The 27,980-nt window shown below is 43.5% G+C and overlaps 1 protein-coding gene across 1 annotated transcript; it reads right to left on the bottom strand.

Annotated features, from left to right (window-relative positions):
• Positions 1-2,972: 2,972 nt before the first annotated feature.
• On the bottom strand, positions 2,973-10,884 carry LOC124993576 (palmitoyltransferase ZDHHC19-like). Its single transcript, XM_047565451.1, has 7 exons — positions 10,772-10,884; positions 10,342-10,463; positions 9,681-9,820; positions 8,850-9,022; positions 8,313-8,418; positions 3,487-3,557; positions 2,973-3,153 (listed from the first exon to the last, which is right to left on the bottom strand). The coding sequence occupies exons 1-7, from the start codon at positions 10,882-10,884 to the stop codon at positions 2,973-2,975; spliced, it is 906 nt and encodes a 301-aa protein (XP_047421407.1).
• Positions 10,885-27,980: the final 17,096 nt, after the last annotated feature.

Below are 27,980 nucleotides of genomic sequence, written 5' to 3'. Positions count from 1 at the left end.
GAATATTTTGTGTTATCTTCCAGTCCTAGGAAGTTTCTTCACCATAAGCTTCAATCAGTATTCTAGTGAGGACTCAAAGTGCCCTGCAGACCACTAGAGGACCCTGAAGACCACTGGAGTTCTATTCCTGAGCAAGTGTCTTCTCTCACTAACAAACCTGGTCTTTCCCGACTCTCGTCTCCTCCTCCTTAACTCAAGGAAGTTGCTAGGCTCTATTTGGCTATGTCCACTAACCTGTACCATAACCTAGAAAGGATGGCAGTAAGTTGAGTACTTATCCAAAAGGACACATTTGTTTCCTGTCTCTCACAGATTGCTGTTTGTGATGGGGTCAGTGGTGCACACCAGCAATCCCAGCAGTTTGGGAGGCTGAGGCAGGGGAATCACAAGTTCAAAGCCAGAAGCAGCAAATTGGTAAGACTCTGCCTCCACCCAAAAAAACACAACTAAACAAAAGAAAAAAATGAGCAGAGACCCATTGCAACTGGGATTTATCACAGGAATGCAAGAATGAATCAACATGTAAAAATGGAGTGTAGCTGGGCATGGTGGTGCACTCCTGTGATTCCAGCAACTCTGGAGGCTGAGACAGGAGGACCAAAGTTCCAGGCAACCCTCAGCAACACAGTCAGGTCCTCAGTCACTTAAAAAGTATTTCACTCAATACAAAATAGAAAGGACTGGGGATGAAACTCAGTGGTAAAGCATCCCTGAGTTAAATCCCCAGTGCATACCACAAAAAAATGTTGTATAGGTGATAGTCTGAGACATTATCACAAACTGGGGACTGGAGAGACGGCCAACACTGATTCCAATATCAGGCAGGATCTCTCCTCGCTGGGCACATGGTCCTGCAGTGAATACAAGATATATTTCAGACCACGTCTCATCAGATGATTGCAAGAAGTGACAAAATTGGTAATCACACCTGTGATTGGAGAAAGGCACTCCACACCTCATAACTGACACTGGGCTGGAAGAGAGTGAAAACAGATATAAGATATCCACACAAGAGGGTTGGAGTTTGCTAGTACTTTACACTGAAATCTGAAACACCATTTTCCTAAGCCGAAAATGGTTTCTTGCAACTACCTACTATGTGTAGAAAGGTTTTATATTATAATACACATTCTTTATCACACAATATGTAGTTTATAGTGTGATTTTCCCCACAGTTTCTTGAACATAGTGTCTTCTTGTCTTGGAACCAGTCAGTTATTAAACACTAAAATTGGGAATAATGATAATTATGTTGTAAACCACATTAATAGTGAATTAAAAAAATTAACACAATCATTTGATTCAGAAAAAGTTTTTCACAAAATCTAATTCTTTCCATGACTAACAAGGGAACATATACACACACAAAAAAAAGACACAAGAAACTTCCACAATCTGATGTATGGCATTTATGAAATATCTAACAAGTTTATTAAAAGTTAAAGGCAGTGATATTAGGCAAGAAAAAAATTTTTAAATATCCACTGGAGAAGAAAAAAAAAAAAAAAAAACAGGAAAAACTATCTGTTTGTAGATGCTGAGAACTTCCATATAGAACTCCCTAAGCCAGTGAAACATTGAACTTCCCCTATAACACCTTGGGAAGCTACATGGGAGTCTGACACAGAGGAGGATCACAAGTTGGAGTCCAGCCTGGTCAATTTAGTGATTCTATGCCTCAAAATAAATAGGGCTGGGGATGTAGTTTAGTGGTAGAGTGCTTGCCTACCAAGCATAAGGCCCTGGATTTGATTTTGATCCCAAGTACCACACACAAACTCCTCCCTCTCTCCTCTTTCTCTCACCCTGTCTCTCTCTCTCTCTCTCTCTCTCTCTCTCTCACACACACACACACACACAATCATAAGTACTATACATATGTCCACACACACAACTAGAATTAGTAATATATAAGTTCCTTTCTATTTTGTGGAATAGTTTGAGGTACACTAGGTACTAATTCAGGTTGGTGGGTTTTCTCTCCTCTCATAGTCAGCCCTTGCCAGGAAGGCCACAAGGTCAGTTTCTGTGATTATTACTGATGCCACATTTTAAGGACCAGAGAAATGCTAAGTGTCTTGCCCAAGGGCAAAAAGCCAGAGAGTATGGATTCATGAGCTTGGGTGTCCAGAGAGCATCTCTCTTCCCTTCCAGAATGTACTTGTCCCAGCCCCTCAGAGCCTCCCCAGGAAACATGTATCTCTGAATCTAGAACAGACAGGCAGAGCAGCCATAGAATCAGCAAAAAACAATTTTATGGGGGTTGGAGAGTCATGGGGTCAGGGTGCTCCCAACAGGGGAGTCGGGGCTCAGGCCTCAGAGGCCTGATGTGGGGCTCACATCCTGGCAGCATGTCCATATCCAGGCATCACAGGGAGGGGGTGAATTGGAGACAAAGTCTCCTGTGGGCCTTCCACTGCAGCACTGGGCTGATGGGAAGAGAAACAAGAGTCAGTACATGGGGCTCTTCCTGAACTCCACCCACAGCTCACGGTCAAGTTCCTGAGTCCCTGAGGCAGGACAGAAAGAGGACTGGCACCACAAGTGACTAAAAGAGCACTTGGGGGCATCGTGTGTTACCATCCCACTTTACTACTAATACCCCACTGCGTGTGTTTCACATGGGACTCCAAGTAAAAATTTACAATAACAAAGAATCTTCTTTAAAACATTATGAAATTCTGGACTAGTGTCAGTCCTTAATAATAGCTGAGGAAACTGAGGCAAAGAAAGGTAAGGACCTGGTCCAGGGCCACCCAGCTAGTTAGACTAGCAGTCTTTTCTCGTTGAATATCCGGGGACACCTGGGTGTACTCTGAAGCCCTGTGACCTGGACCTGCACCCTCACATCCATACTCCCACTCCTCAGCTCCAGGTGCTTCAGCTGCAGGGCCAGCCCCACCTCAGGGGCTCCAACAACACATGTGCAGCCCACAGACACCCCTGTCCACTGCACACCCACTACTCCTCACCTAGATGACTGCACTCCCTGGTGCTCCTTCATAAGATGTGTCAAAAGACACAGGTTGAGAGTTGGGCCCAGGGAGGTGTGGGCGATGGTGTTCTGGGGAGAATGTTGGTGGCTGCAGGGCCGCCATCGTCTCCCACTTGGATCCCGAGTCTTGCTGGAGCAACACAACTTCTGACATGTACCTGGGCAATGACAGGCCCAAAGCAAAGGGTCACCACCCACCTTTCCTGTTCTCCCTGACCATCCTCACCCCTCAGCCTGAACAGCACAGAGCCCTGGGCTCCCATCCAGGCTGGGGTTCCACTCAACCCCATTTCTTGGGGCTAGAACCTACAAAATAAAGAAGAGGGAAATTCCCAGAAACTCCCATTGTGCCCTGGAGAAAATCCCCAACCAAGGGAGCAGTTAGGGTCAGGGCCAGGGGCTGGAGTAAGTGACCAGGGAAGAAGACCCAGCCTCACCCCACCCCACCAGCCCCAGGGTCCACCACTTGAGCCTCTGGTTTACCAACTTACTTGGGCCCCAGTGGTGCGCAGAGGGTGACATGCCAGTTTCTCATACAACCCTGGTCGAATGGGTTGTTGTCCTGAAGGGAGAGGGAGATGGGAAGAGCAGCTCAGAAATGGCAGGACTTGGCACAGCCATCTCCCAGTGACCCTCCCTAAGTTGGTCAGCTGAGCCAGGACTCAACTCAGGCCTGGAGCAAGAATCCAAGAGCAGGGAAGCCCAGAGTGACCCAGGGATCCTGCCTCCCAGGGCTCCTGGGAAGAGCCACCTGCCTCCTCCCACTTGTGAGCAGCTCTCCCTGACAGTGCTGACCCTGCACCACCTCTCCTGCCTTCTCAGGGCTCCCTCCTCACCTTGTTCCCCCCCCCAGCAGCATCCTTGCTCTGTCTCCATGGGGCCCACTCATCCTCCCACCACGTCTTTCCAGATCCCTTATAAGATCTTCCCTTGCTGCTCAACTGCTCCACAGTCAGTGTCACCCCCTGCTCCCACTTCCCTCTCCCACCCCTCACTGTTCCTAACCATGAGCCTTCAGTGAATTTCACAATCTGAGAGGACAGTGGCAGCAGGGATGCCCAGTTGTATTTTCCTAGTCAGAAATCACATGGCCCAGGAGAGTCTGGGCTGAAGGCCTTCAGTACACAAAGGAGTAAAGGTCAAGCTCAAAGGTCAGATCCTCACTGACTGGCTTCTCCTTTCACTTCTTCCTCTCCCTCCACTCTATCCATCAGCCTGGCCCTGTCCTCCTCCCAGATTGGATGAGTCTCATCCCAACTTCAAGAATTTAAATTTTAAATGTTCAGTCACAATGGGAAGGGATCCAGCAGCACCACTCTCCCACCGCTCGCCACAACTCTCCCATGGCTCACACATGAAGATGCTCATTTTCAACCCTATTCTTCACTAGAAGGAACAAGGATTCCACATCATCAGGACAGCTCTGGAATATCCCACCAGGTCCAAAAGAAACATGAACCATTGTTCTCTATGAGGTTCTGACTGCTTTACGGGTTCACAGCACTTAAGAAACTAGTATGCTGCAGTGGTTCACACTTGTAAGCCCAGTGACTGGGGAGGCTGAGGCAGGAGCATCACAAGCTCAAGGCCAGCCTCACAAACTTAGAAAGGTCCTCAGGAACCTAGTGAGACCCTCCCTCAAAACAAATTTTAACAAGGATTGGGGATGTAGCTTGCGTAATAAAGGAGTCCTGGGTTGAAACACCAAGACCAGAAAAAAAGAGAATAATTAATTACAGAGTCTAAAAACATTTACGAAAATTTTATATTTAGAGTAATAATACTTGATTAGAAATGTATAAAGTAGAGAAAATGTTAGTTGTATATGAGGTACAGAAAAATCCTTAAAGGAATGATAATTACTACATTTTGTGAAAAGTACAGTAAACCTGAATCCCTTCCTCTTCCCACATGGGACCCTATCAGACAGGAATAGAATCCAACACCTCTGAAGCACCCAGACCAGTTACAATCACTGGCTCCACTCCTGGGGCTCTTTTTCCAATCCTGTTTCTCAAACATCCCCCCTCTCTCCACAGGACCAAAATCAAAGGGCATCTTCTTCTTTCCCCATCTTCTTCCCAACTTCCTGCTGCCTCTCCTTCTTCCACTTATCCTGGGGACATCAGGGAATCAGGCCTGTCTCTGTTCCTTTCTTTTCTTCTATCCCCAAAGGTTGATTCTGTTGTTTGTTGGTTCACACATTTTTCAGATTCCTATTCTTTGTGGGCTGGGGATGGAAACACCAGGGCCTTGCACATGCTAAGCACATGCTCTGCCACTCAGATACTCACCCAGCAAGATACATTTCAGGGCATCAAAGATGTCTCAGTCAAGCCAGGCACGGTGGTATAGACCTGTAATTCCAGCACTGTGGCTAATGAGGTAGGTGAATTACAAGTTTGGGACCAACCTTAGCAACTGAGTGATGCTCTGTTTCATAGTGGAAACAGAAGGGACTGGGGATGAAGATCAGTGCTAAAGTGCCCCGGGTTCAAAACACAGTAGCCAACAAATAAAGTCCACTCACTGCACTGGGGGTTGAAAACACACTGCAAAGAGCATGGTCAGCCTACTTCAGGTTGGAGAGTCCAGCAGGAACATGAGGCCTTGAGCACCATGAGGAGTGGCCAGGGTAGCTCAGAGAGGGTATCATGGGCAAAGTATAGGCAACCCAGCCCACAGGACCCAGCTACATGCAGAGGAGAAGCCCAGAGAGTTAAGCAATTAGACACATAATAGGGTTCTTGCTTGGCTACTTCTGATTTCAGAGGCTTTTTCTAACCCACCAAGACCAGCATGAAGAATGTCTGCTGCTTTGGCCATTGATGGTAGAATCAGCCTGACTGCAAGGGCAGGGGCTGAGCTGACATGGACCAGAAAGTGAAGGGTGAAGTTAGCGAGAGAGGTCAAGTCTTCCAGGGAATAAGGCACACAGAATACACCAGGTGGAATTCCAGGGGTGGGACATTAACGGTGGAGCTTGCGTGGCTTTTAAGATGAGGCACAAACATGTGTAAGTGACCACGGGAAGGAATGGTAGTCACTGTAACAACTCCTCATAGGGCACTTTCTGGTACCAGCCACTGTTCTGTTTCTTTGACATATTAGACCACACTTCCCTGGTAACAGAAAAGAAACTGAGTGACCATATAACAAATATTATAACATATTTATAATCTCCCTGATGGTATGTTGTAGAGGTGAGACATGGAATTCTGCGATCTGGCTCCAGAGTCCTTGCTACCAACCACCAAGCAATTGACTCCAGGAGGAGGTGCATGGAAGTGGCTGCATGTAATGATGCCTGCACGGTGCTGCCAGCAATGGGGGGAAGCCCTGTCTGGTGAATCCAGAGTGCAGACCACATTTCCCTTGAGACTGGGATCCTGCACTTGGAGGGCCTCATCTGAGCAGAGGAGGCCTATGGCCTGATCTAGGACTGGAAGAACCACAGGTTGGAGGAAGGGAAAAGGCTGCTGGGCAAACTTAATTTTGGCCTGAAGCTGGAGAGAGAAGAATACAGGCAGACCACAGGGTGATGAGTAAGAGCTCAGCACAGGAGGCACAGATTGGAAGGGAGCCAATTATGGCTGTGGTGGGGGGGTGACCAAAAGGCTGGGAGGTGATGAGCCAAGAGTCTCCTCTGCCTTTCCAGCTGTCTTTGGATCTGCAGCTCCCACCTCCCCCACTGATGCTGCCCATCAGCCTTCCTGAGGGAGCCTTTACTCAAGTAATTATCATACTAGAGGAATCCAGTGGCAAAAATGCCCACTGCTGTCATTCCTAGTCCATGCTGAAAAGAAAAAAGAAATGAAGACACACAAATGGGAACAAAAGTAATGAAACTGTGCTTCACAGTGACATGATTTTCCACGTGGAATGGACAACAACAAAAAATGCCAGGGGAGAATCTTAGCTGTAGAGCCCCCCCGATTCCATCCCTGGTCCTGGAAAACCTCCACCACTAAGAACCCCTGCTCTTTGGAAGATGCTATGAAGAAAATGAAATGACAAGGCACAGACTGCAAGAAAAGATCTGCAAAATATAGATATGATTCCAGCATAGAGTAACTCTTGAAACTCAGTAAGGAAACCACGGTTTTGTTTCTTGGTTTTGATTGGCCAAAGATTGGAGCAAACACTTTACCAAGATATACCGAGGGTCAATATGACATGAAAATATGCTCAGCATCATCACTCATTAGGACAGTACACACTGGGGCACCAATGACATACCACTGCTCATTTATTAGGCCACAATGAAGTGCAAAACAAAATGACAACAAATGACAGCGTCAAGTGCTCGTGAGGCTGTGGAGCAAATTCTCAAGCATTGCTGGTAGAAATTAGGAATTGTGCAGTGTTTTTGGAAGAAAGACTTGGGAATTTCCTATAAAGTTCCACACATAGTTACCTTATGCCTCAGCAATGGCACTCCTACGAATTTTCCCAAGATAAATGGAAACTTACACTAATGGTTTTAGCAGTTTCTTTGTGTGAGAAACTTGCTGGGCACAATGGCCCACATGGTGAATCCGAGAAGTATGTGAGGCTGAGGAGGAGTAATGCAAATTCAAAGCCAGCTTTAGCAACTTAGCCAGACCCTAAACACCTTAGTGAAACCCTGACTCCAGAAGGAAAACAAACAAAATAAAGAAATAAATAAATTAAAAAAAAAAAAAAAACAGGGCCATGGGGCTGGGGATGTAGCTCATTGGTTAAGCACCACTGGCTTCAATACAGACCAAACCAAACAAAATAAAACAAAGAAAGTATGGAAAAACTAGCTGCAAAATTAGAATCCGTCCACTGGTAATGTGTACATAATCTGTAGGCCACCCGTACAATATCCATACTGAGAAGGAAAAGACTCCATTTATATGGTGATTCTGGAAAAGGAAAACCAGAAGGATTTGGGAGAGAATTTGGCAACCGAAGATGACGAGAGGAGATTCTGGGCAGTGAAACTGGTCTAACCTTAATCACGGTGGACAGTGCAGGATGGTATCTATTTGTCGAAATCCCCGACCACAGAACAAATAGGGTGAATTTTCCTGTGTGTACTTTATTCCTCAATAAAAGACTTTTTACAAAAACCCTACTTCATCCAAAATAATGCCACACTTGAAGTTTCTGGGCCTTTTTAACTTGACCCCCCACAGGGTCAATTCATTGCTGGTGCCACCTGGTGCTTGAATTACAGCCTTATCCTCATCATTCCCTCAAGAGAACACCTTCAGGTTCCTTGCCTTTTTCCAATCATGTCCTCTCAGCCCAGTGGGGTATCCCGGCACAGGAACTCAGCCCTGCTTACCTGGACCTCGTAGAGGCGCCTGGCGGTGCTCACGGCTACAGCCTGGACCAGTAGCTCGAAGATGACAGGCAGCAGGGCGCCAGTGGCCAATACAGCCACGATGATGCTGTGCACAGGTTAAGAAGCCAAGCCCTGGGAGAAAACCTCACTGGCCCCACCCCTTGGCCAGGCTCCCCCCGTGGCTCCGCCCCCATCGGCCCCGCCCACTGACTCTTCCTTCCTGGACTGGACATTTCGTCCAGTACGCCCAACCGGACCCTCACCCGACAGGCCCGTCCTACTGCCTATCCCGTTTCTACCTGCATTACCCCTCTGCCAGGTCCTGCCAGAGTCTTAACTCCACCGTCCATCCCACCCACCTGCCTCCCTGACCCCACTCACCTTCAACATGGCCTTGAGAGGTCCTCCCAAGGGGCTTTTCCCTCTAGCCCTGCCTACATGAGCCCTGCTCTCCGCAACCCGCCTCTTGGCTGTCCACCCCTCCCTCTCCACAGCATGTGGAGTTCCCAGTGTGGACCCTTGGGACTGTGTGGATACGTCAAGATTTTGTCCAAGGACAGTGACATGTCAGTGGTGCGCACCACGAAGATGACGCAGGTCACTATCAGAGCAACCAGGTATAGGCACAGGGACACCAGGAGGAGCAGGAACAGCCGGAAGTTCCGATGCCCAATGCAGTTGTTGACCCACCTCGAGTGATGGTCAAACTCCTAGGAATGGGGAGGCAGGTGTCCAGGGTCTATCTGGCCTGGTCTCCATCGCCCCCAAATGCTCAGGTCCCCCCAAATTCTGGGCCACATGCTCTTGGCCCTACACACGGGCTCCCAATTCCAGGCAGAACCTGGAAATTCCATTGATAACTCTGTACTTATCTTTTCTCAGATTCTGGATAAGGATGTAAAGAACTCCCTTTACCCAGCCAGCCTTCTGTACTTGGAAGTCCTTGCAGGGTGCACGTGAGAGAAGAGCACTCAGCACCCAGGAATCCCTCCAACATGGACACCCAGAGGAATACAAGCAAAGATCCCCAGAACAGGGAAACACCTGGCCTCCAGTCTGGGTATCTAGTGTCAGAAGGCAGGGAATGGGACAGGGACAACTTTTCCTCCCCTGACTCCACCAGACTCAGCATAGTTGTGATGCCCTTCACATGTCACCACCTGTGCAAAGAAGGACTGCCTCTCAGGACAGGTGCAGACACAGAGGTGATAACAGAGATAAGTGACCAAGTATGGCAAAGATCCACCCTTAGCAGTCTGAGAAGACAGTCTCATACCCACCCCTGGCCAACTTATGCTGTGAGGTTCCCAGTCCTCGCCAGGTGCCCCAGGTTGGGTTGGTGAGTGGATAGGGAGGAGGAGTACTCACCTCCACGCAGATGTTGCAAGTCTTGCAGTGGAGGGTGCGAGGTGGGCGATGGAAATTGCACTGGTGACACCACGGCATCTGGTATGCATGGCTATGCATCCAGGCCGTGTGTCCTACTTCCGGGTCCTGCTCCAAGGAGCCTGGCATGGGAAGAGTTTGGGCAGTGTCAGGAGGCCCTTCTCTCACTGCTGCTTGGAGCAACCCCATAGCATCACTGGGCAAGAAGAAGGGTGGGGAGAAGGTGTCCAGGGGAATCCCGGTCCCTGTTGAGCAAGCTGACCACTCAGATGGGCTGGCAGTCAAAGAGAAGGGCTTTCCAGCCAGAAGAGCTCTCTGCAGAGCTCCACCCTTGGAAAGAGAGATCAGTGCTGGATGTCATGTGTGAAATGGGAAGGAGCAAGACTGAACTGTGCTTTGGAAGAACCTGCTGGCCTCTCCTGCCAGCCTGCCTAGTCCTCCCTTCTAAAGTAACTGGGAAACCTCCAGGATTCTGTTTCTTCACACCTCAGTGGCTTGGGAAATGAAGTGCCAGGGCCTTAGTCATGATGACGTGGAGGCAGGGATCCTGAGCCCATAGGTGGGCTTTCACACTTTAGAAATCACCCCTGTAGGCATCAGCCCTTGGGGTACCACTCCTTCTCCCAGCTTTCTGAGGACTTACCTCGATGTAAAATGCCTGGGTCCGAGGTGTTCAATCGAACCAGGCTCCAGAGGGTCAGAAGGAAGAGGGGGCCGGTGACAAGGGCAAAGGCCCACTCCCCACGGCCCGCCAGCCATCTGCATCTGAAACCAGAGCCAGACTCACTTCTAGTCTGGGCCAACCCAGAGCTCCCCACGAGGCCTGGCTCACCTGAGGTTGGACTCACAGACCTTAAGAACAGGGGTAAATATCTAGGCTAGAGACGCACCATGGAGACTCCAGCTAATGTCACCAGCACTCCCAGCCACCCGCAGTTCCCTAGATGCCTCAGGCACTCTAGGCCTCTGAGCTGCTAACTGTATATCCTTCTTTCCCTCCTGACCCTCTGTCCCCACTCCCCTGCCTCTTCCCTATCATTGCCTAAACCTCAGAGCTTCCATGGGAGACTCACGGGTAGGCGAAGTAAGCACTGCTCGTCATCACGAGTAGGATGATGATAAAGGAGGCAAAGAGACTTGGTCGAAACCAAGAACAGTCAACTCGAGGTCGACCACCGGGCGCCATTTCCTGAGAGCGTGGCATGGGTATGCCGATTCTCTTGGGAAATGAGAGCCAAGTGTTATGTGTATTAGGTTCCCACCCAGATTGTCATGACAACAGTAGGGATGGAAAGAAGTATCAAGTGTGACATCACAGAGGTGGTGGCATCGGCATTCTGGCTGCTTCCAGTGCCTTCTGAGAGCACCCTTCCCCCAGCCCCACAAACACACCTGTTGCACACTGGACATCCTGCTCTGTCCATGTTGGCTCTGTTGGAGTGTGTGACGATGTGGATGTGGTTTGTCCTCCAAAGGGTCTTAGGCTGGAAGCATGAACCTCAGTGTGGCAGTGTTGAGGTGGTAGAACCTGTAAGAAGTGGGGCCTAGTGTGAGCTAATAGGGTCCCTGGGGATGATGCCCCGGGAAGGGAGTAAAGTACTTGTCATGGTCCTCAAGAAGTTCCTGTGAGAGTGGGTTTTTCTAAATAGAGGAAAACTGGCTCCTCCCTAGGTTTCTTGTCAGGCAATCTCTACCCCTTGCATGTTCTCCCACCATGATGCCAGTCCCAGTGTTGTGATGACCCTTATCAAATGTCAGTTGCAGGGGCTGCCATATCATGAACTCTGAACTAGTAAAACATCATCTCTTAAAAAAGCAACCATTCTTGGTTCTTTTGTGAGAACCAAATAAGAGAAAGCAGCTAAGACAACAATCTTTGGGGAGTTGGCATTGGGAGAAATTGGTGATTCTTATCACTCTTTCAAGCCCAATTCTAAATGATGCAAACAGCTCATTGCTTAGGCTAAATGCACTTCTCCCTTCCTCTTGTGACAGAACTCCAGGTTTGTGAAGGAGGTAGAAAACTACATTATCACAAACTGGGAACTGGAGAGAAGGCTAACACTGATTCCAGTATCAGGCAGGCCCTCACCTCGCTGGGCACATGGTCCTGCAGTGAATGCTAGATATATTTCAGACAATCTCATCAGATGATTGCAAGAATTGACAAAATTGGTAATCACACCTGTGATTACAGAGAGGCCCTCCAGACCTCATAACTCAGGCTGGTGTGGAAGAGTGTGAAAAGAGACCTAAGATATTGCCACACAAAAATGTTGGATGTTTGCTAGTAGTTTACACTGAAATCTATAATACCATTTTCCTAAGCTGAGAATGGTTTCTTGCAGCTAACTACTATGTGTAGAAAGGTTTTATATTATAATGCCCCTTCTTATCACATACTATGTAGTTAGTTTATAAAGTGATTTTTCCCCACAGTTTCTTGAACACAGTATCTTTGTGTCTTGGAACTAGTCAGTCATGTGAAAATTTTTAAACACTAAAATTTGGAATAATGACAATTATGTTTTAAACCACATTAATACAAAAGTAAAAACACAATCATTGATGCAGAAAAGCCATTTGACAAATCTAAGATCTTTCTATGACCAAAAAGAAATATACACTCAAAGAAAACAAGGATAAAATGAAACTAGCTCAACACCTCATGAAGGGCATTTATAAAAAATCTAATATATTTATTAAGAGTTACAGACACCAAGGTTAGGAAAGAAAAAACATTAAATGTCCACTTGAGAAAGAGGAAGCACTATTTATTTGCAGTTTGTAAGCTCTTGCATATAGAAATCTCTAAGCCAGTATGGCAGTGAACTACTGTAATATCTTGGGAGGCTACATGGGAGGCTGATACAGGAGGATCACAAGTTGGAGCCAACTTGGTCAATTGAGTGAGACATGCCTCAAAATAAAAAGGACTGGGGATATAGCTCAGTGGTAGAGTGCTTTCCTACCATGCATAAGGCCCTGGGTTTTATTCCATTCCCAGTACTACAAATAATCTCTCTCTCTCTCTTACACATATACCATCCTAATGAATAAACACATGCACACACAACTAGAACTAATAATAAGTAAATTCCCTTTCTATTTTGTACAATAGTTTGACGTACACTTGGTATTATTTTGGATGGTGGGTTTCCTGCAATCACTAACAAACCTGGTCTTTCCCGACTCTCATTTCCTCCTCCTTAACTCAAGGAAGTTGCTAGGCTCTATTTGGCTATATTCCCTAACCTGTACCATAGCCTAGAAAGGATGGCACATTTGTTTCCCATCTCTTAAAGATTGCTGTTTGTGATGGGGTCAGTGGTGTACACCAGTAATCCCAGCAGTTTGGGAGGCTGAGGCAGGGGAATCACAAGTACAAAGCAAAAGGCAGCAAATTGGTAAGACCCTGTCTCAAAAAAAAAAAAAAAAAAAAAAAAAAAACAACAACAACAACAAAAAAAACAGAAAACAACAACATAACAAACAAACAAACAAAAAAAAACAAAAAACAAAAGGGAGGCCCATTGCAACTGGGATTTATCCCAGGAATGCAAGAATGATTCAACATGTAAAAATGGAGGGTAGCTGGGCATGGTGGTGCACTCCTGTGATTCCAGAAACTCACATCCTGGCATCACATGCAGGTCCACACATTACTGGGAAGGGTGGATGGGAGGCCAAGCCTCTGCTGGGGGCCTTCCACTGCAGCATTGGGCTGATGGGAAGATAAACACAGAGTCAGTACATGGGGGCTGTTTTCAATTCCACCCCAAAGAAAATGGTAAAGTCCCTGGGTTCTTGGAGGTAGAACAGAAAAGAGGACTGGAATCACAAGTCACTAAAAGGGTCCTAGGGGGGCACTGTGGGTGAGCAGTCCCACTACATGCCTAATGCTCCACTCCATATGTTTCATATGGGACTTCAAGTAAAAATTTCCATTAAAAAAAAACTCATCCAAAACATTATAAATTAGTGGACTAGTCTCAGTCCTCATTAATAGCTGAGGAAACTGAGGAGCTTAAAGGTAAAGCACTGGCCCGAGGCCAAGCAACTACTTAGCCAGGCAGTCTTTTCTCTTTCTCTATCCAGTAACACCTGGTCGTGCTCTGAAGCCCTGTGACCTGGACCCTGCAGCCTTCAGTCCATAATCCCACTCCTTAAGCTCCAAGTGCAGCAGCTTCAGGGCCAGCCTCACGTCACGGGCTTACCCAACGTATGACACCCCTTCCCTGTGCACACCCACTAGTCCTCACCTGCTAGATGACTGAAGCCTCGCCACTCCCTGGGGTACCTTGTCCACCTGTGTTGAAAACTCTTGTTTGAGAGTTGGGTGCAGGGAGGTCCGTGGGATAGTGTTGGGGTGTGTCACAGGGAGCTCAGGGCCTCCATTGGCTCCCACTCTGTTCTCTCCTCCCTCTGGAGCCACACAACATATGACATGTACCTGGTGAGTGACAGGCCAAATGCAAGGATGGCCACCCACCTTGGTCTGGTCTCCCTGATCACCTTCACCCTCAGCTTGGAAAGCACAGAGCCCAGGACTCTCATCCAAGAGCCCCTTCCAGGCTACAGTTCCCCTCTATCCCATTTCTTGGGGCAAGATCTAGAAAGGCAAAAGAGGGAATTTCCCAGAAGTTCCCAGAGTGCCCTGGAGAAAATCCCAAAGGAAAGGAACAGTGAGGGTCAGGACCTGGGAGCTGGGGTAAGGGACCTGGAAAGAAGACCCAGCCTCAACCACCCCACCAGCCCCAGGGTCCACCACTTGAGCCTCTGCTTGACCAACTCACTTGGGTCCAGTGGTGATGCAACAATTTCTGCCACAACCCTTGTCATAGGGGTTGTCCCCCTGAAGGAATTGGCCCTGGAGAGTTGGGGAAGGGAGGAGGAGGTCAGGCCCAGCTGCACTGGGCAAGGCCATCCTCCAGTGACCCTCCTTAAGTTGGTCAGCCAAAGCCAGAGCTCAAACCAAGCCTGTAATAAGACTCCACGGGAAGAGAAGCTCAAGAGTGACCCAGGGCCTCCTGCTTTCCCTGGCTTCGTGGAAGAGGGACCTCCCTCAACCCAGGTGTGAGCAGCTCTCCCCAGAGGAGTCCTGACACTGCAGCCACCTCTCCTGCCTTCTCAGGGCTCCCTCAGCACCTTGACCTTCCTTTGAAGCATCCTTGCTCTGTCTCCATTGGCCACACATGTCCTCCTACAGTGTCCTTCCAGATACCTTATAAGATCTTCCTTGTGCTGCTCAACTACTCCGGAGACAGTGTCACCACCCACTCCCACTTCACTGTCTCACTCCTCATGCTTTCCTAAAACTCTGACTAAATTGAATTTTATATTCTGGGAGGAGAGTTGCAATGGGGATGTCAAATTAAATTTTCCTAATCAAAAATCAAATGGCCTAGAACATCTGGGCTGAAGGCCTTCAGTACACAAAGCAGAAAAGGTTAAGGTCAAAGATCAAGTCCTCTCCTGGACACTGACTTGCATCTCCTCTCCATGAGTTCACTATCTCTGCCTCACCTCACTCAATATAACAGCTTCACTTCCCTTCACCCCTCTAGACAGGATGAGTGTCACTCCAAGTTCAAGAGCTTTGGGCAACAAAAAATCTTTTACAATGAGACATGGCCCAGTCACACCTTTGTCTATCCCCAACACTCCCATGGCTCACACATAAAGACTTTGCTCTTCAACACTATTCTCCACTAGAAAGAAGGAGGACTCCCTATCAAGACAGCCCTAGAGTATCTCACTATTTCCAACAGGCAACACAAACCATTGAACTCTGTGAGGTTCTGCCTCCTTTATGGTGTTCCCAGAACTTTAAAAACTAGTATCCTGCCAGGTACATTGGCCCAGACTTGTAATCCCAGTAACTTGGCAGTGTGAGGAAGGAGGATTACAAATTCATGGCCATCTCAGAACCTTAGCCAGGCTCTCAGCAACTCAGTGAGACCCTTTCCCAAACAAAATATCAGAAGGATTGAAGATGTAGCTTAAGTGATAAAGCACCTCTGGGTTCAATCCCTAGTACAAGAACAAATAAATTAATGAGCGACACAGTAATATCAAAAATTAAAGACTTTTTGAATTTAGAGAATTTTTCATTAGTGTTTATAAAGTAAAAGTTGATTGTAAATAAGGTATAGAAAAATACTTAAAGGAATGCTACTGAATAAATTTTTAAAAACTGAACAGTCAATGTGAATACCTTGTTCTCCTCACATGGAACTCTATCAGACAGAAATAGAATCCAACAGCTGTAAAGTATCCACACCAGCTTTTCTCACTCCCCCCACAGCTGGGCTCCTGCTCCAAATCTCTGTCTCAAACACAAACACACTCCACAGGACCAAAATCAAGTGACATCTTCTTGCCCCATCTTCTGCCAACATCCTGCTGCCTCTCCTCCTTATTTCATTGGAGTTTGGGGCATTCGATTTGTCTCTCTTCCTCTCTTTTCTCCTATCCCCAAATGTTGATTCTTTTCTTTGATGGTTCACTCATTTATTCTGATTGCTTTTCTTTGTGTGCAGGGGGTTCAACAACCCAGGGCCTTGCACATGCTAAGTACATGCTCTGCCACTCAGTTATGCCCCCAGCCAGAAATATTTTAGGGTTTCAAACATATCTCAGTCAAGCTGGGCATGGTGGTGCCTGTTTGAAATTCCAGAGACTTGGAGGACTGAGGCAGAAGGATGGCAAGTTCCAGAGAAACCTTAGCAACTTAGTTCCACCTTGTTTCAAAACTTAAAAAATAGAGCCCAGCGTGGTGGCGCATGCTTATAATCCCAGCAGCTCAGGATGGTGAGGTGCTAAGCAACCGAGTGAGATCCTGACTCTAAATAAAACACAAAATAGGACTGGGGATGTGACTCAGTGGTAAAGTGCCCCTGAGTTCAATCTCAGTACCAAAAAAAAAAAAAAATTTTTTTTAAATAGAAAGGTCTGGCATGTGACTCAGTGTTTAAGGACCCCTGGGATCAATCCCTGGTACAAACAATGCAAAACAAAGTAAAACAAGTAATACGAGAAAAAATAGATGCATTGTAGAAATTCTTCAATTGGTGAATGCAGGGATAATCAGTAGGACATCCATACAATATGGCACAGCAAAAAAATAAAAAGAAAGAACTAGTGATATGAGCAAAATATCAGTGAATCTCAAATGCATTCTGCTAAAAGAACGAAGCCAGACTTAAAAAGGCTATGACTCCATTTATTTTTTTATTTTATTTTTTTAAGTTATTTTTATTATAAACAAATGGGATACATGTTGTTTCTCTGTTTGTACATGGAATGAAGGCATACCATTTGTGTAATCGTACATTTACATAGGGTAAAGTTGTTTGATTCATTCTGTTATTTTTTCCCTCCCCCCCACACCTCCCACCCCTCTTTTCCCTCTAGACAGTCCCTCCTTCCTCCATTCTTGCCCCCTACACCCCCATTATGTGTCATCATCCGCTTATCAGCGAGATCATTCGTCCTTTGGATTTTTGAGATTGGCTTATCTAACTTAGTATGACATTCTCCAATTTCATCCATTTGCCTGAAAATGCCATAATTTTATTATTCTTTATGGCCGAGTAATATTCCATTGTATAAATATACCACAGTTTCTTTATCCATTTATCACTTGAAGGGCTTCTAGGTTGGATCCACAATCAGCCTATTGTGAATTGAGCAACTATGAACATTGATGTGGTTGTATCTCTGTAGTATGCTGATTTTAATTCCTTTGGGTATAGGCCAAGAAGTGGGATAGCTGGGTCAAATGGTGGTTCCATTCCAAGCTTTCTCAGGAATCCCCAACTGCTTTCCAGAGTGACTGCACTAATTTGAAACCCACCAGCAAGGTATGAGTGTACTTTTCTCCCTACATCCTCGCCAACACCTATTGTTGCTTGTATTCTTGATAATCGCCATTCTAATTGGGGTGAGATGGAATCTTAGGGTAGTTTTGATTTGCATTTCTCTTATTACTAGAGAAGCTGAACATTTTTTCATATGTCTGTTGATTGCTTGTAGATCTTCTTCTGTGAAGTGTCTGTTCATTTCCTTAGCCCATTTGTTGATTGGGTTATTTGTATTCTTGGTGTAGAGGTTTTTGAGTTCTTTATAGATTCTGGAGATTAGTGCTCTATCTGAAGTATGAGTGGCAAAGATTTTCTCCCACTCTGTAGGCTCTCTCTTCACATTGGTGATAGTTTCCCTTGCTGAAAGAAAGATTTTTAGTTTGAATCTATCCCAGTTATTGATTCTTGCTTTTATTTCTTGAGCTATGGGAGTTCCATTCAGGAAGTCTGATCCTAAGCTGGCATGTTGAAGATTTGGACTTACTTTTTCTTCGATAAGATGAAGGGTCGGGGCTGGGGAGATAGCTCAGTCGGTAGAGTGCTTGCCTTGTAAGCACAAGGCCCTGGGTTATATCCCCAGCACCAAAAAAAAAAAAAAAAAAAAAAAAAAAGATGAAGGGTATCTGGTCTGATTCCGAGGTCCTTGATCCATTGTGAGTTCAGTTTTGTGCAAGGTAAGATATAGGGGTTTAGTTTCATTCTGTTGCATATGGATTTCCAGTTTTCTGAGCACCATTTGTTGAAGAGGCTATCTTTTCTCCATTGCATATTTTTGGCACCTTTGTCTAGTATGAGAAAATTGTATTTATTTGGGTTTGTGTCCATGTCCTCTATTCTGTACCATTGATCTACCTGTCTATTTTGGTGCCAATGCCATACTGTTTTTGTTACTATTACTCTGTAGTATAGTTGAAGATCTGGTATTGCGATACCCCTGCTTCACTCTTCCTGCTAAGGATTGCTTTAGCTATTCTGGGTTTTTTATTCTTCCAGATGAATTTCATAATACCTTGCTCTATTTCTTTAAGATACATCATTGGAATTTTAATTGGAATTGCATTGAATCTGTATAGCACTTTTGGTAGTATGGCCATTTTGACAATATTAATTCTGCCTATCCAAGAACATGGAAGATCTTTCCATCTTCTAAGATTTTCTTTAATTTCTTCCTTTAGTGTTCTGTAGTTCTCATTGTAGAGGTCATTCACCTCTTTTGTGAGATTGATTCCCAAGTATTTTCTTTTTTTCGAGGCTATTGTGAATGGGGTAGTTTTCCTAACTTCTCTTTCTGAAGATTCATCACTTATGTATAAAAATGCATTGGATTTATGAGCATTAATCTTGTATCCTACTACTTTACTGAATTCACTTATGAGTTCTAAGAGTTTTCTGGTGGAATTTCCTTGTTCCTCTAAGTATATAATCATATCATCAGCAAATAGGGATAGTTTGAGTTCTTCTTTTCCTATTCGTATCCCTTTAATTTCTTTGGTTAATTGCTCTGGCTGGAGTGTCAAGGACAATGTTAAATAGAAGTGGTGAAAGAGGGCATCCCTGCCTTGTTCCAGTTTTTAGGGGGAATGCTTTCAGTTTTTCACCATTTAGAATGATATTGGCCATGGGCTTAGCGTAGATGGCCTTTATAATGTTAAGGAACGTTCCCACTATACCTATTTTTTCTAGTGTTTTGAGCATGAAGGGATGCTGTATTTTATCAAATGCTTTTTCTGCATCTATTAAAATAATCATGTGATTCTTGAATTTAAGTCTGTTGATATGATGAATTATGTTTATTGATTTCCGGATGTTGAACCAACCTTCTATCTCTGGGATAAAACCCCCTTGATCGTGGTGCACTATCTTTTTAATATATTTTTGTGTGCGATTTGCTAAAATTTTGTTGAGAATTTTTGCATCAATGTTCATTAAGGATATTGGTCTGAAATTTTCTTTCCTCGATGTGTCTCTGTCTGGTTTAGGTATCAGGTTGATATTGGCTTCATAGAATGAGTTTGGGAGGGTTCCCTCCTCTTCTATTTCATGGATTACTTTGAGGAGTATTGGAATGAGCTCTTCTTTGAAGATTTTGTTGAACTCGGCTGAGAACCCATCTGGTCCTGGACTTTTCTTTGTTGGTAGGCTTTTGATGACTTCTTCTATTTCATTACTTGAAATTGATTTATTTAATTTGCGTATGTCCTCATCTTTCAGTTTGGGTAATTCATATGTCTCTAGAAACCTGTTGATGTCTTTGAGATTTTCTGATTTGTTGCAGTATAGATTTTCAAAATAGTTTCTAATTATGTTTTGTATTTCACTTGTGTCTGTAGTGATATTTCCTTTTTCATTCCGAATTTTACTAATTTGAGTTTTCTCTTTCCTTCTCTTTGTTAGTGTGGCTAAGGGTTTATCAATTTTGTTTATTTTTTCAAAGAACCAACTATTTATTTTTTTAATTTCTTCTACTATTTCTTTTGTTTCAATTTCATTGATTTCAGCTCTGATTTTAACTATTTCCTGTCTTCTACTACTTTTGGTGTTGATCTGTTCTTCTTTTTCTAGGGCTTTAAGCTGTAGTGTTAAGTTGCTTATTTGTTGAATTTTTTTTCTTCTTTTGTTGAATGTGCTCCATGAAATAAAATTTCCTCTAAGTACTGCATTCATAGTGTCCCAGAGATTTTGATATGATGTGTCTTTGTTCTCGTTTACTTCTAGGAATTTTTTATTTCCCTCCTGATGTCTTCTGTTATCCATTCATCATATAATAGCATATTATTTAAACTCCAGGTGTTGGAGTATTTTCTGTTTTTTATTCCATCATTTATTTCTAATTTCAATCCATTTTGATCTGATAGAGTACAAGGTAGTATCTCCATCTTCTTGTATTTGCCATAAAATATGGTCTACTTAGAGAAGGATCCATGTGCTGCTGAGAAGAAAGTGTATTTGCTCTTTGTTGGATGGTATATTCTATATACGTTTGTTAAGTCTAAATTATTGATTGTATTAATGAGATCTATGGTGTCTTTATTCAATTTTTGTTTGGAAGATCTGTCTAGTGGTGAAAGAGGTGTGTTAAAATTGCCTAGTATTATTGTTTTGTGGTCTACTTGATTTCTGGCATTGAGAAGGATTTGTTTTTTGTTTGTTTGTTTGTTTTTTGGTTTTTTTTTGGTTTTTTAAATTTTTTTTTATTATTATTGTATACAAATGGGATACATGTTGTTTCTCTATTTGTACATGGAGTCAAGGCATACCATTTGTGTAATCATACGTTTACATAGGGCTATGATGTTTGATTATTTTTTTCCCTTCCCCCCACCCCTCCCACCCCTCTTTTCCCTCTATACAGTCCTTCCTTCCTTCATTCTTACCACACTCCTTATCCCTAACCCTAAACCTAACCCTAACCCTAATGCTAACCCCTCCCACCCCCCATTATATGTCCTCATCCGCTTATCAGCGAGATCATTCCTCCTTTAGTTTTTTGAGATTGGCTTATCTCACTTAGCATGATATTCTCCAATTTCATCCATTTGCCTGCAAATGCCATAATTTTATCATTCTTCATTGGGGAGTAATATTCCATTGTATATATATGCCACAGTTTCTTTATCCATTCATCAACTGAAGGGCATCTAGGTTGGTTCCACAATCTGGCTATGGTGAATTGAGCAGCAATGAACATTGATGTGGCTGTATCTCTGTAGTATGCTGATTTTAAGTCCTTTGGGTATAGGCCAAGGAATGGGATAGCTGGGTCAAATGGTGGTTCCATTCCAAGCTTTCTGAGGAATCTCCATACTGCTTTCGAGAGTGGCTGCACTAATTTGAAACCCACCAGCAATGTATGAGTGTACCTTTTTCCCCACATCCTCGCCAACATCTGTTGTTGCTTGTATTCTTGATAATCGCCATTCTAATTGGGGTGAGATGAAATCTTAGGGTAGTTTTGATTTGCATTTCCCTTATTACTAGAGATGTTGAACATTTTTTCATATATCTGTTGATTGCTTGTACATCTTCTTCTGTGAAGTGTCTGTTCATTTTCTTAGCCCATTTGTCAATTGGGTTATTTGTATTCTTGGTGTAGAGGTTTTTGACTTCTTTATAGATTCTGGAAATTAACACTCTATCTGAAGTATGAGTGGCAAAGATATTCTCCCACTCTGTAGGCTCTCTCTTCACATTGCTGATAGTTTCCTTTGCTGAGAGAAAGCTTTTTAGTTTGAATCTATCCCAGTTGTTGATTCTTGCTTTTATTTCTTGTGCTATGGGAGTCCTGTTAAGGAAGTCTGATCCTAAGCCAACAAGTTGAAGATTTGGACCTATTTTTTCTTCTATAAGATGCAGGGTCTCTGGTCTGATTCCGAGGTCCTTGATCCATTTTGAGTTGAGTTTTGTGTAGGGTGAGAGATATGGGTTTAATTTCATTCTGTTGCATATGGTTTTCCAGTTTTCCCAGCACCATTTGTTGAAGAGGCTATCTTTTCTCCATTGAATATTTTTGGAACCTTTGTCTAGTAGGGAAAAATTGTATTCATTTGGGTTTGTGTCCATGTCCTCTATTCTGTACCATTGATTTACCTGTCTATTTTGGTACCAATACCATGCTGTTTTTGTCACTATTGCTTTGTAGTATAGTTGAAAATCTGGTATTGCGATACTCCCAAATTGCTTCGCTCTTGCTACTTAGGTTTGTTTTAGCTATTCCAGGTTTTTTATTCTTCCAGATGAATTTCATAATTGCTTGCTCTATTTCTGCAAGGTACATCATTGGGATTTTAATTGGAATTGCATTGAATCTGTATAGCACTTTAGGTAGTATGGCCATTTTGACAATATTAATTCTGCCTATCCAGGAATATGGGAGATCTTTCCATTTTCTAAGGTTTTCTTTAATTTCTTTCTTTAGTGTTCTGTAGTTCTCATTGTAGAGATCTTTCACCTCTTTTGTGAGATTGATTCCCAAGTATTTTATTTTTTTGATGCTATTGTGAATGGGGTAGTTTTCCTAATTTCTCTTTCTGAAGATTCATCACTTATGTATAAAAATGCATTGGATTTATGAGCATTGACCTTGTAACCTGCTATTTTACTGAATTCACTTATGAGTTCTAAAAGTTTTCTGGTGGAATTTCCTGGTTCCTCTAAATATATAATCATGTCATCAGCAAACAGGGATAGTTTGAGTTCCTCTTTTCCAATTCGTATCACTTTAAATTCTTTGGTTTGTCTAATTGCTCTGGCTAGAGTCTCAAGGACAATGTTGAACAGAAGTGGTGAAAGAGGGCATCCCTGCCTTGTTCCAGTTTTTAGGGGAAACACTTTCAGTTTTTCACCATTTAGAATGATATTGGCCATGGGCTTAGCGTAGATGGTCTTTATAATGTTAAGGAACGTTCCCACTACCCCATTTTTTTCTAGTGTTTTGAGCATGAAGGGATGCTGTATTTTATTGAATGCTTTTTCTGCATCTATTGAAATAATCATGTGATTCTTAAACTTTAAATCTGTTGATATGGTGAATGACATTTATTGATTTCCGAATGTTGAACCCACCTTGCATCCCTGGGATAAAATCCACTTGATCATGGTGCACTATCTTTTTAATATATTATTGTATGCAATTTGCTAAGATTTTGTTGAGAATTTTTGCATCTATGTTCATTAAGGATATTGGTCTCAAATTTTCTTTCCTCGATGTGTCTCTGTCTGGTTTAGGTATCAGGGTGATATTGGCTTCATAGAATGAGTTTGGGAGGGTTCCCTCCTCTTCTATTTCATGGAATACCTTGAGGAATATTTCAATGAGCTCTTCTTTAAAGGTTTTGTAGAACTCGGCTGAGAACCCATCTGGTCCCGGACTTTTCTTTGTTGGTAGGCTTTTGATGACCTCTTCTATTTCATTGCTTGAAATTGATTTATTTAAGTTGTGTATGTCCTCCTCGTTCAGTTTAGGTAATTCATATGTCTCTAGAAATTTGTTGATGTCTTCGAGGTTTTCTGTTTTGTTGCAGTATAGATTTTCAAAATAGCTTCTAATTATGTTTTGTATTTCACTCGTGTCTGTAGTGATATTTCCTTTTTCATTCTGAATTTTAGTAATTTGAGTTTTCTCCCTCTTTCTCTTTGTTAGTGTGGCTAAGGTTTATCAATTTTGTTTATTTTTTCAAAGAACCAACTATTTATTTTGTTAATTTTTCCAATTGTTTTTTTTTTTTGTTTCAATTTCGTTGATTTCGGCTCTGATTTTAACTATTTCCTGTCTTCTACTACTTTTGGTATTGGTCTGCTCTTCTTTTTCTAGCGCTTTGAGCTATAGTGTTAAGTCGTTTATTTGTTCATTTCCACTTCTTTTGTTGAATGTGCCCCATGAAATAAATCTTCCTCTAAGTACTGCTTTCATAGTGTCCCAGAGATTTTGATATGATGTGTCTTTGTTCTCGTTCACTTCTAAGAATTTTTTTATTTCCCTCCTGATGTCTTCTGTTATCCATTCATCATAAAATAGTGTATTGTTTAATCTCCAGGTATTGGAGAAGTTTCTGTTTTTTATTCTGTCATTTATTTCTAATTTCAATCCATTATGATCTGATAAAATACAAGGTAGTATCTGTATCTTCTTGTATTTGCTAACAGTAGCTTTGTATCATAAAATATAGTCTATTTTAGAGAAGGATCCATGTGCTGCTGAGAATAAGGTGTATTCGTTCTTTGTTGGATGGTATATTCTACATATGTCGGTTAAGTCTAAATTGTTGATTGTGTTATTGAGATCTATGGTTTCTTTATTCAATTTTTGTTTGGACGATCTATCCAGTGGTGAGAGAGGTGTGTTAAAATCGCCTAGTATTATTGTGTTGTGGTCTATTTGATTTCTGGAATTGAGAAGGATTTGTTTGACGTACATGGATGAGCCAATGTTCGGGGCATTGATATTTATGATTGTTATGTCTTGCTGATTTATGCTTCCCTTAAGCAGCATGTAATGTCCTTCTTTATCCCTTCTGACTAGTTTTGGCTTGAAGTCCACATTAATGAGGATGGATACTCCAGCTTTTTTGCTGTGTCCGTGTGCATGGTATGTTTTTCCCCATCTTTTCTCCTTTAGTCTATGGGTATCTCTTTCTATGAGATGAGTCTCTTGCAGGCAGTATATTGTTGGATTTTTCTTTTTAATCCAATCTGCCAGTCTATGTCTTTTGATTGATGAGTTCAGGACATTAACATTCAGGGTTGTTATTGAGATATGATTTGTATTTCCAGTCTTTTGGCTCATTTTTGCTTTTTGACACGACTTGGTTTCTCCTTTATTTAGCTATTTCTTTAGGCTCTTCCTCCCTTTGCTGATTTGCATCATTCTTTTTCATCTCTTCCTCATGGAATATTTTGCTGAGAATGTTCTCTAATGTTGGCTATCTTTTTGTAAATTCTTTTAGTTTTTGTTTATTTTGAAAGGATTTTATTTCATCATCAAATCTGAAGGTATGTTTTTCTGGGTATTAGATTCTTGGTTGGCATCCATTTACTTTCAGGGCTTGATAAATGTTGATCCAGGCCTTTCTAGCTTTTAGGGTCTGGGTTGAAAAATCTGCTGATATCCTTATTGTTTTCCCCCTGAATTTAATTTGATTCTTTTCTCTCACAGCCTTTAAGATTCTGTCTTTATTTTATATGTTAGGTATTTTCATAATAATGTGCCTTGGTGTGTGTCTGTTGTAATTTTGTGTATTTGGAGTTCTATAAGCCTCTTGTACTTGATTTTCCATTTAAATCTTCAGATTTGGGAAATTTTCTGATATTATTTCATTGAATAGATTGTTCATTCCTTTGGTTTGGATATCTGTGCCTTCCTCAATCCCAATAATTCTTAATTTGATCTTTAAATGATATCCCATAATTCTTGTAGATTCTGTTCATGATTTCTTACCATGGTCTCTGTTTGGTCAATTTTGTTTTCAAGATTAAAATTTTGTTTCAATGTCTGATGTTCTGTCTTCCAGGTGATCTATCCTATTGATTATGCTTTCTATGGAGTTTTTAATTTGGTTTATTGTTTCCTTCATTTCAAGGATTTCTGTTTGTTTTTTTTTCAGCATCTCTAACTCTTTATTGAAATGATCTTTTGCTTCCCGTATTTGCTCTTTTAACTGTTGATTGGTGCAATCATTTCATGCCTGCAATTGCTCTTTCATCTCATCCTTCAATGCCTGCATTTGATTGTTCATCTCCTCATTTGTTTCTCTGATCATTTTAATTATGTACATTCTGAACTCCCTTTCTGACATTTCTTCTGCTGTGCTGTCATTGGGTTTTGTTGATATAGTATCTAGCTTTGTTTGGGACATTTTCTTCCCTTGTTTTCTCCTATTGGTCAGGTATCAGTGGGACTATGAGATATTGCAGATTTCCTCTATTGACTTATAGTGTCCCTGTAGATTTCCAGTATATCAACTCGTAGCCTTCAGTAGCCTGAAGTCTTGGAGGAACTTGATAATGAAATGCTTCCAAAGAAAGCTGCCCCTAGCCTGCCACTGGGTGCAGGCCTGGGGGATAGGTGTGCTCAGAAAGCCCCTCACTAGGCGGGTCTGTTCTAAGAAGCTGGCTGTGGACCAGGTCTGCTGCCAGATGGAGCCGGGCTGCTCGGGAAAGCCTCTTGCCACCCTGCCCTGCTCCAAGAAGCTGCCCACTGTCCTGGCCAGCTGCCTGGGCCGAACTTCACCCAGTGGGAGTGACTCACCAGCGTCTTTGAGTTGGTCTGAGTCTCTTAATACCTCCCCTTCTTGAATCCTGAGTTCTGGAGTGACAGGAGATGCAGTTACACTCTCGTCTGCCATCTTGAAACCTCCGTATGACTCCATTTATAACTGCTTCTGGAGAAAGAAAAATTAGAAGCAAGCAGGAAAGAAATTGACAACAAAAGATGAAGAAAGAATTTTCTAGGGCAATGCCACTGACCCAACGTCGATCATGGTGGCAAGTGCAGGACTTATCCATTTGTCAAAATCCCTAACTGTAGACTGAATGGTGAATTTTACTGTATGCAAATTTTTAGCAAATTACTTAAAAAAAAAAAATCCTACTATGACTTCCAGGTTTCTACTTCTTCCAGACTAAATTCCATTTTTGAATTTCTGGATCTTTTTAATATTGACCTCCTGACACATGGCATCAATTTCATATCCCTTGCCACCTTGTGCTTGGATTAGATCCTTATCCTCATCCATCCATTCACATCCTACTTTCTGGATTTCATGTCTTACACTTTCATACGGGGGTTCCTCTCACAGCCAATGCCCTCCTGTCCTCTGCTTCTCCAAATCACATCTAGGACATGTAGAGGGCCCTGTCCTACTCTACAGTGAAGACCTCACCAAACTCTGTTTCTTCCAGTCTGCTGCACCACTCAGACTGAGCCCTTCTAGGAGTGTTCTGGGTGTCTCCCTATGTTATTCTGATTGCGGGTTGCTTATCCACACAATGTGGGATGCACTTACTAAAACCATCTGTCAAATAGCACACTCCCTAACACAAGGTAGGTTCTCCAAATAATGCACCCAGGAGGGACAAAGACCACGGAGCTTTAAGGGGAGGACAGATCTGAGCTGCATTTAAAGAGGTGGGTCTAGATGGACTAATGAGGCACCATGAGGGTCAAGGGCCGTGGAGAACTCAAAGAAGTGCCAAATCTGGGACATGTAAGATGTCTCCACACAGCCAAATAGTGTGGCACAAATACTGGGCACCACTTATCTGCAACCCACAGGGACCCCTGGCAGTACTCACCATCATGGCCTGCAACAGCAGCCCCAGGATGAGTGGGAAAAGGGCGCAGATGGTGGGTAGAGTCACTAGGAAGCTGTGCAAGGGTTAAGAAGCCAAGCAGACCCACAGTTCCTCCATGGCCCCACCCCTCTAGCCCACTTTGACCTCCCTGGCCCCACACTCATAAAGCCCCACCCTCCTACACTTCCTTCATGGACTGGACTCTTAGTTCAGTACACCTAAGGGAAAACTCACTCAGCCATGCTTTCCTCCTGCCAGGCCCTTTTCTATTTCCATTACCCCTTTGCCTGGCCCTGCTAGATTCTTAGACCCACAATCCACCCTACCCACCTATCTCCCTGACCCCACAACCCTTCATCATGTACTTGACATGTCCTCCCAATGGGGCTTTTCCCTCTGACACCACCCACATCAACTCAGCTCTCATTGACCCTGCACCTGAACTGTCCACCCTTACCTCCCCACAAGAATGCTCTCCCAATGTGGGTCCTTGGCACTGTGTGGATAAGCCATGATTTTGTCCCAGGAGAATGGCAGATCTCTGGTGCATGCAAGGAAGGCCACACAGGTCACCAGCAGGGCAGCAAGTTACAAACAAAGGGACCCCAGCAGCAGCATGAAGATTCTG

This window comes from Sciurus carolinensis, chromosome 9 (genome assembly GCF_902686445.1).
Source record: "Sciurus carolinensis chromosome 9, mSciCar1.2, whole genome shotgun sequence".
Taxonomy (NCBI): Eukaryota; Metazoa; Chordata; class Mammalia; order Rodentia; family Sciuridae; genus Sciurus; species Sciurus carolinensis.
Note: the sequence above shows the minus strand (reverse complement) of the source record. Positions and strands in the feature narration are given on the sequence as shown.

Bases quoted from the DNA above. Each gene is read 5' to 3' on its own strand.
- LOC124993576 (XM_047565451.1), bottom strand. From the start codon at position 10,884: ATGGCGCCCGGTGGTCGACCTCGAGTTGACTGTTCTTGGTTTCGACCA. The intron at 10,464-10,771 runs GTGAGTCTCCCA...CTCTGGTTTCAG, and splicing joins AGTGCTTACTTCGCCTACCC to ATGCAGATGGCTGGCGGGCC. The intron at 3,558-8,312 runs GTAAGCAGGGCT...CTCTCCCTTCAG, and splicing joins GGCGCCTCTACGAGGTCCAG to GACAACAACCCATTCGACCA.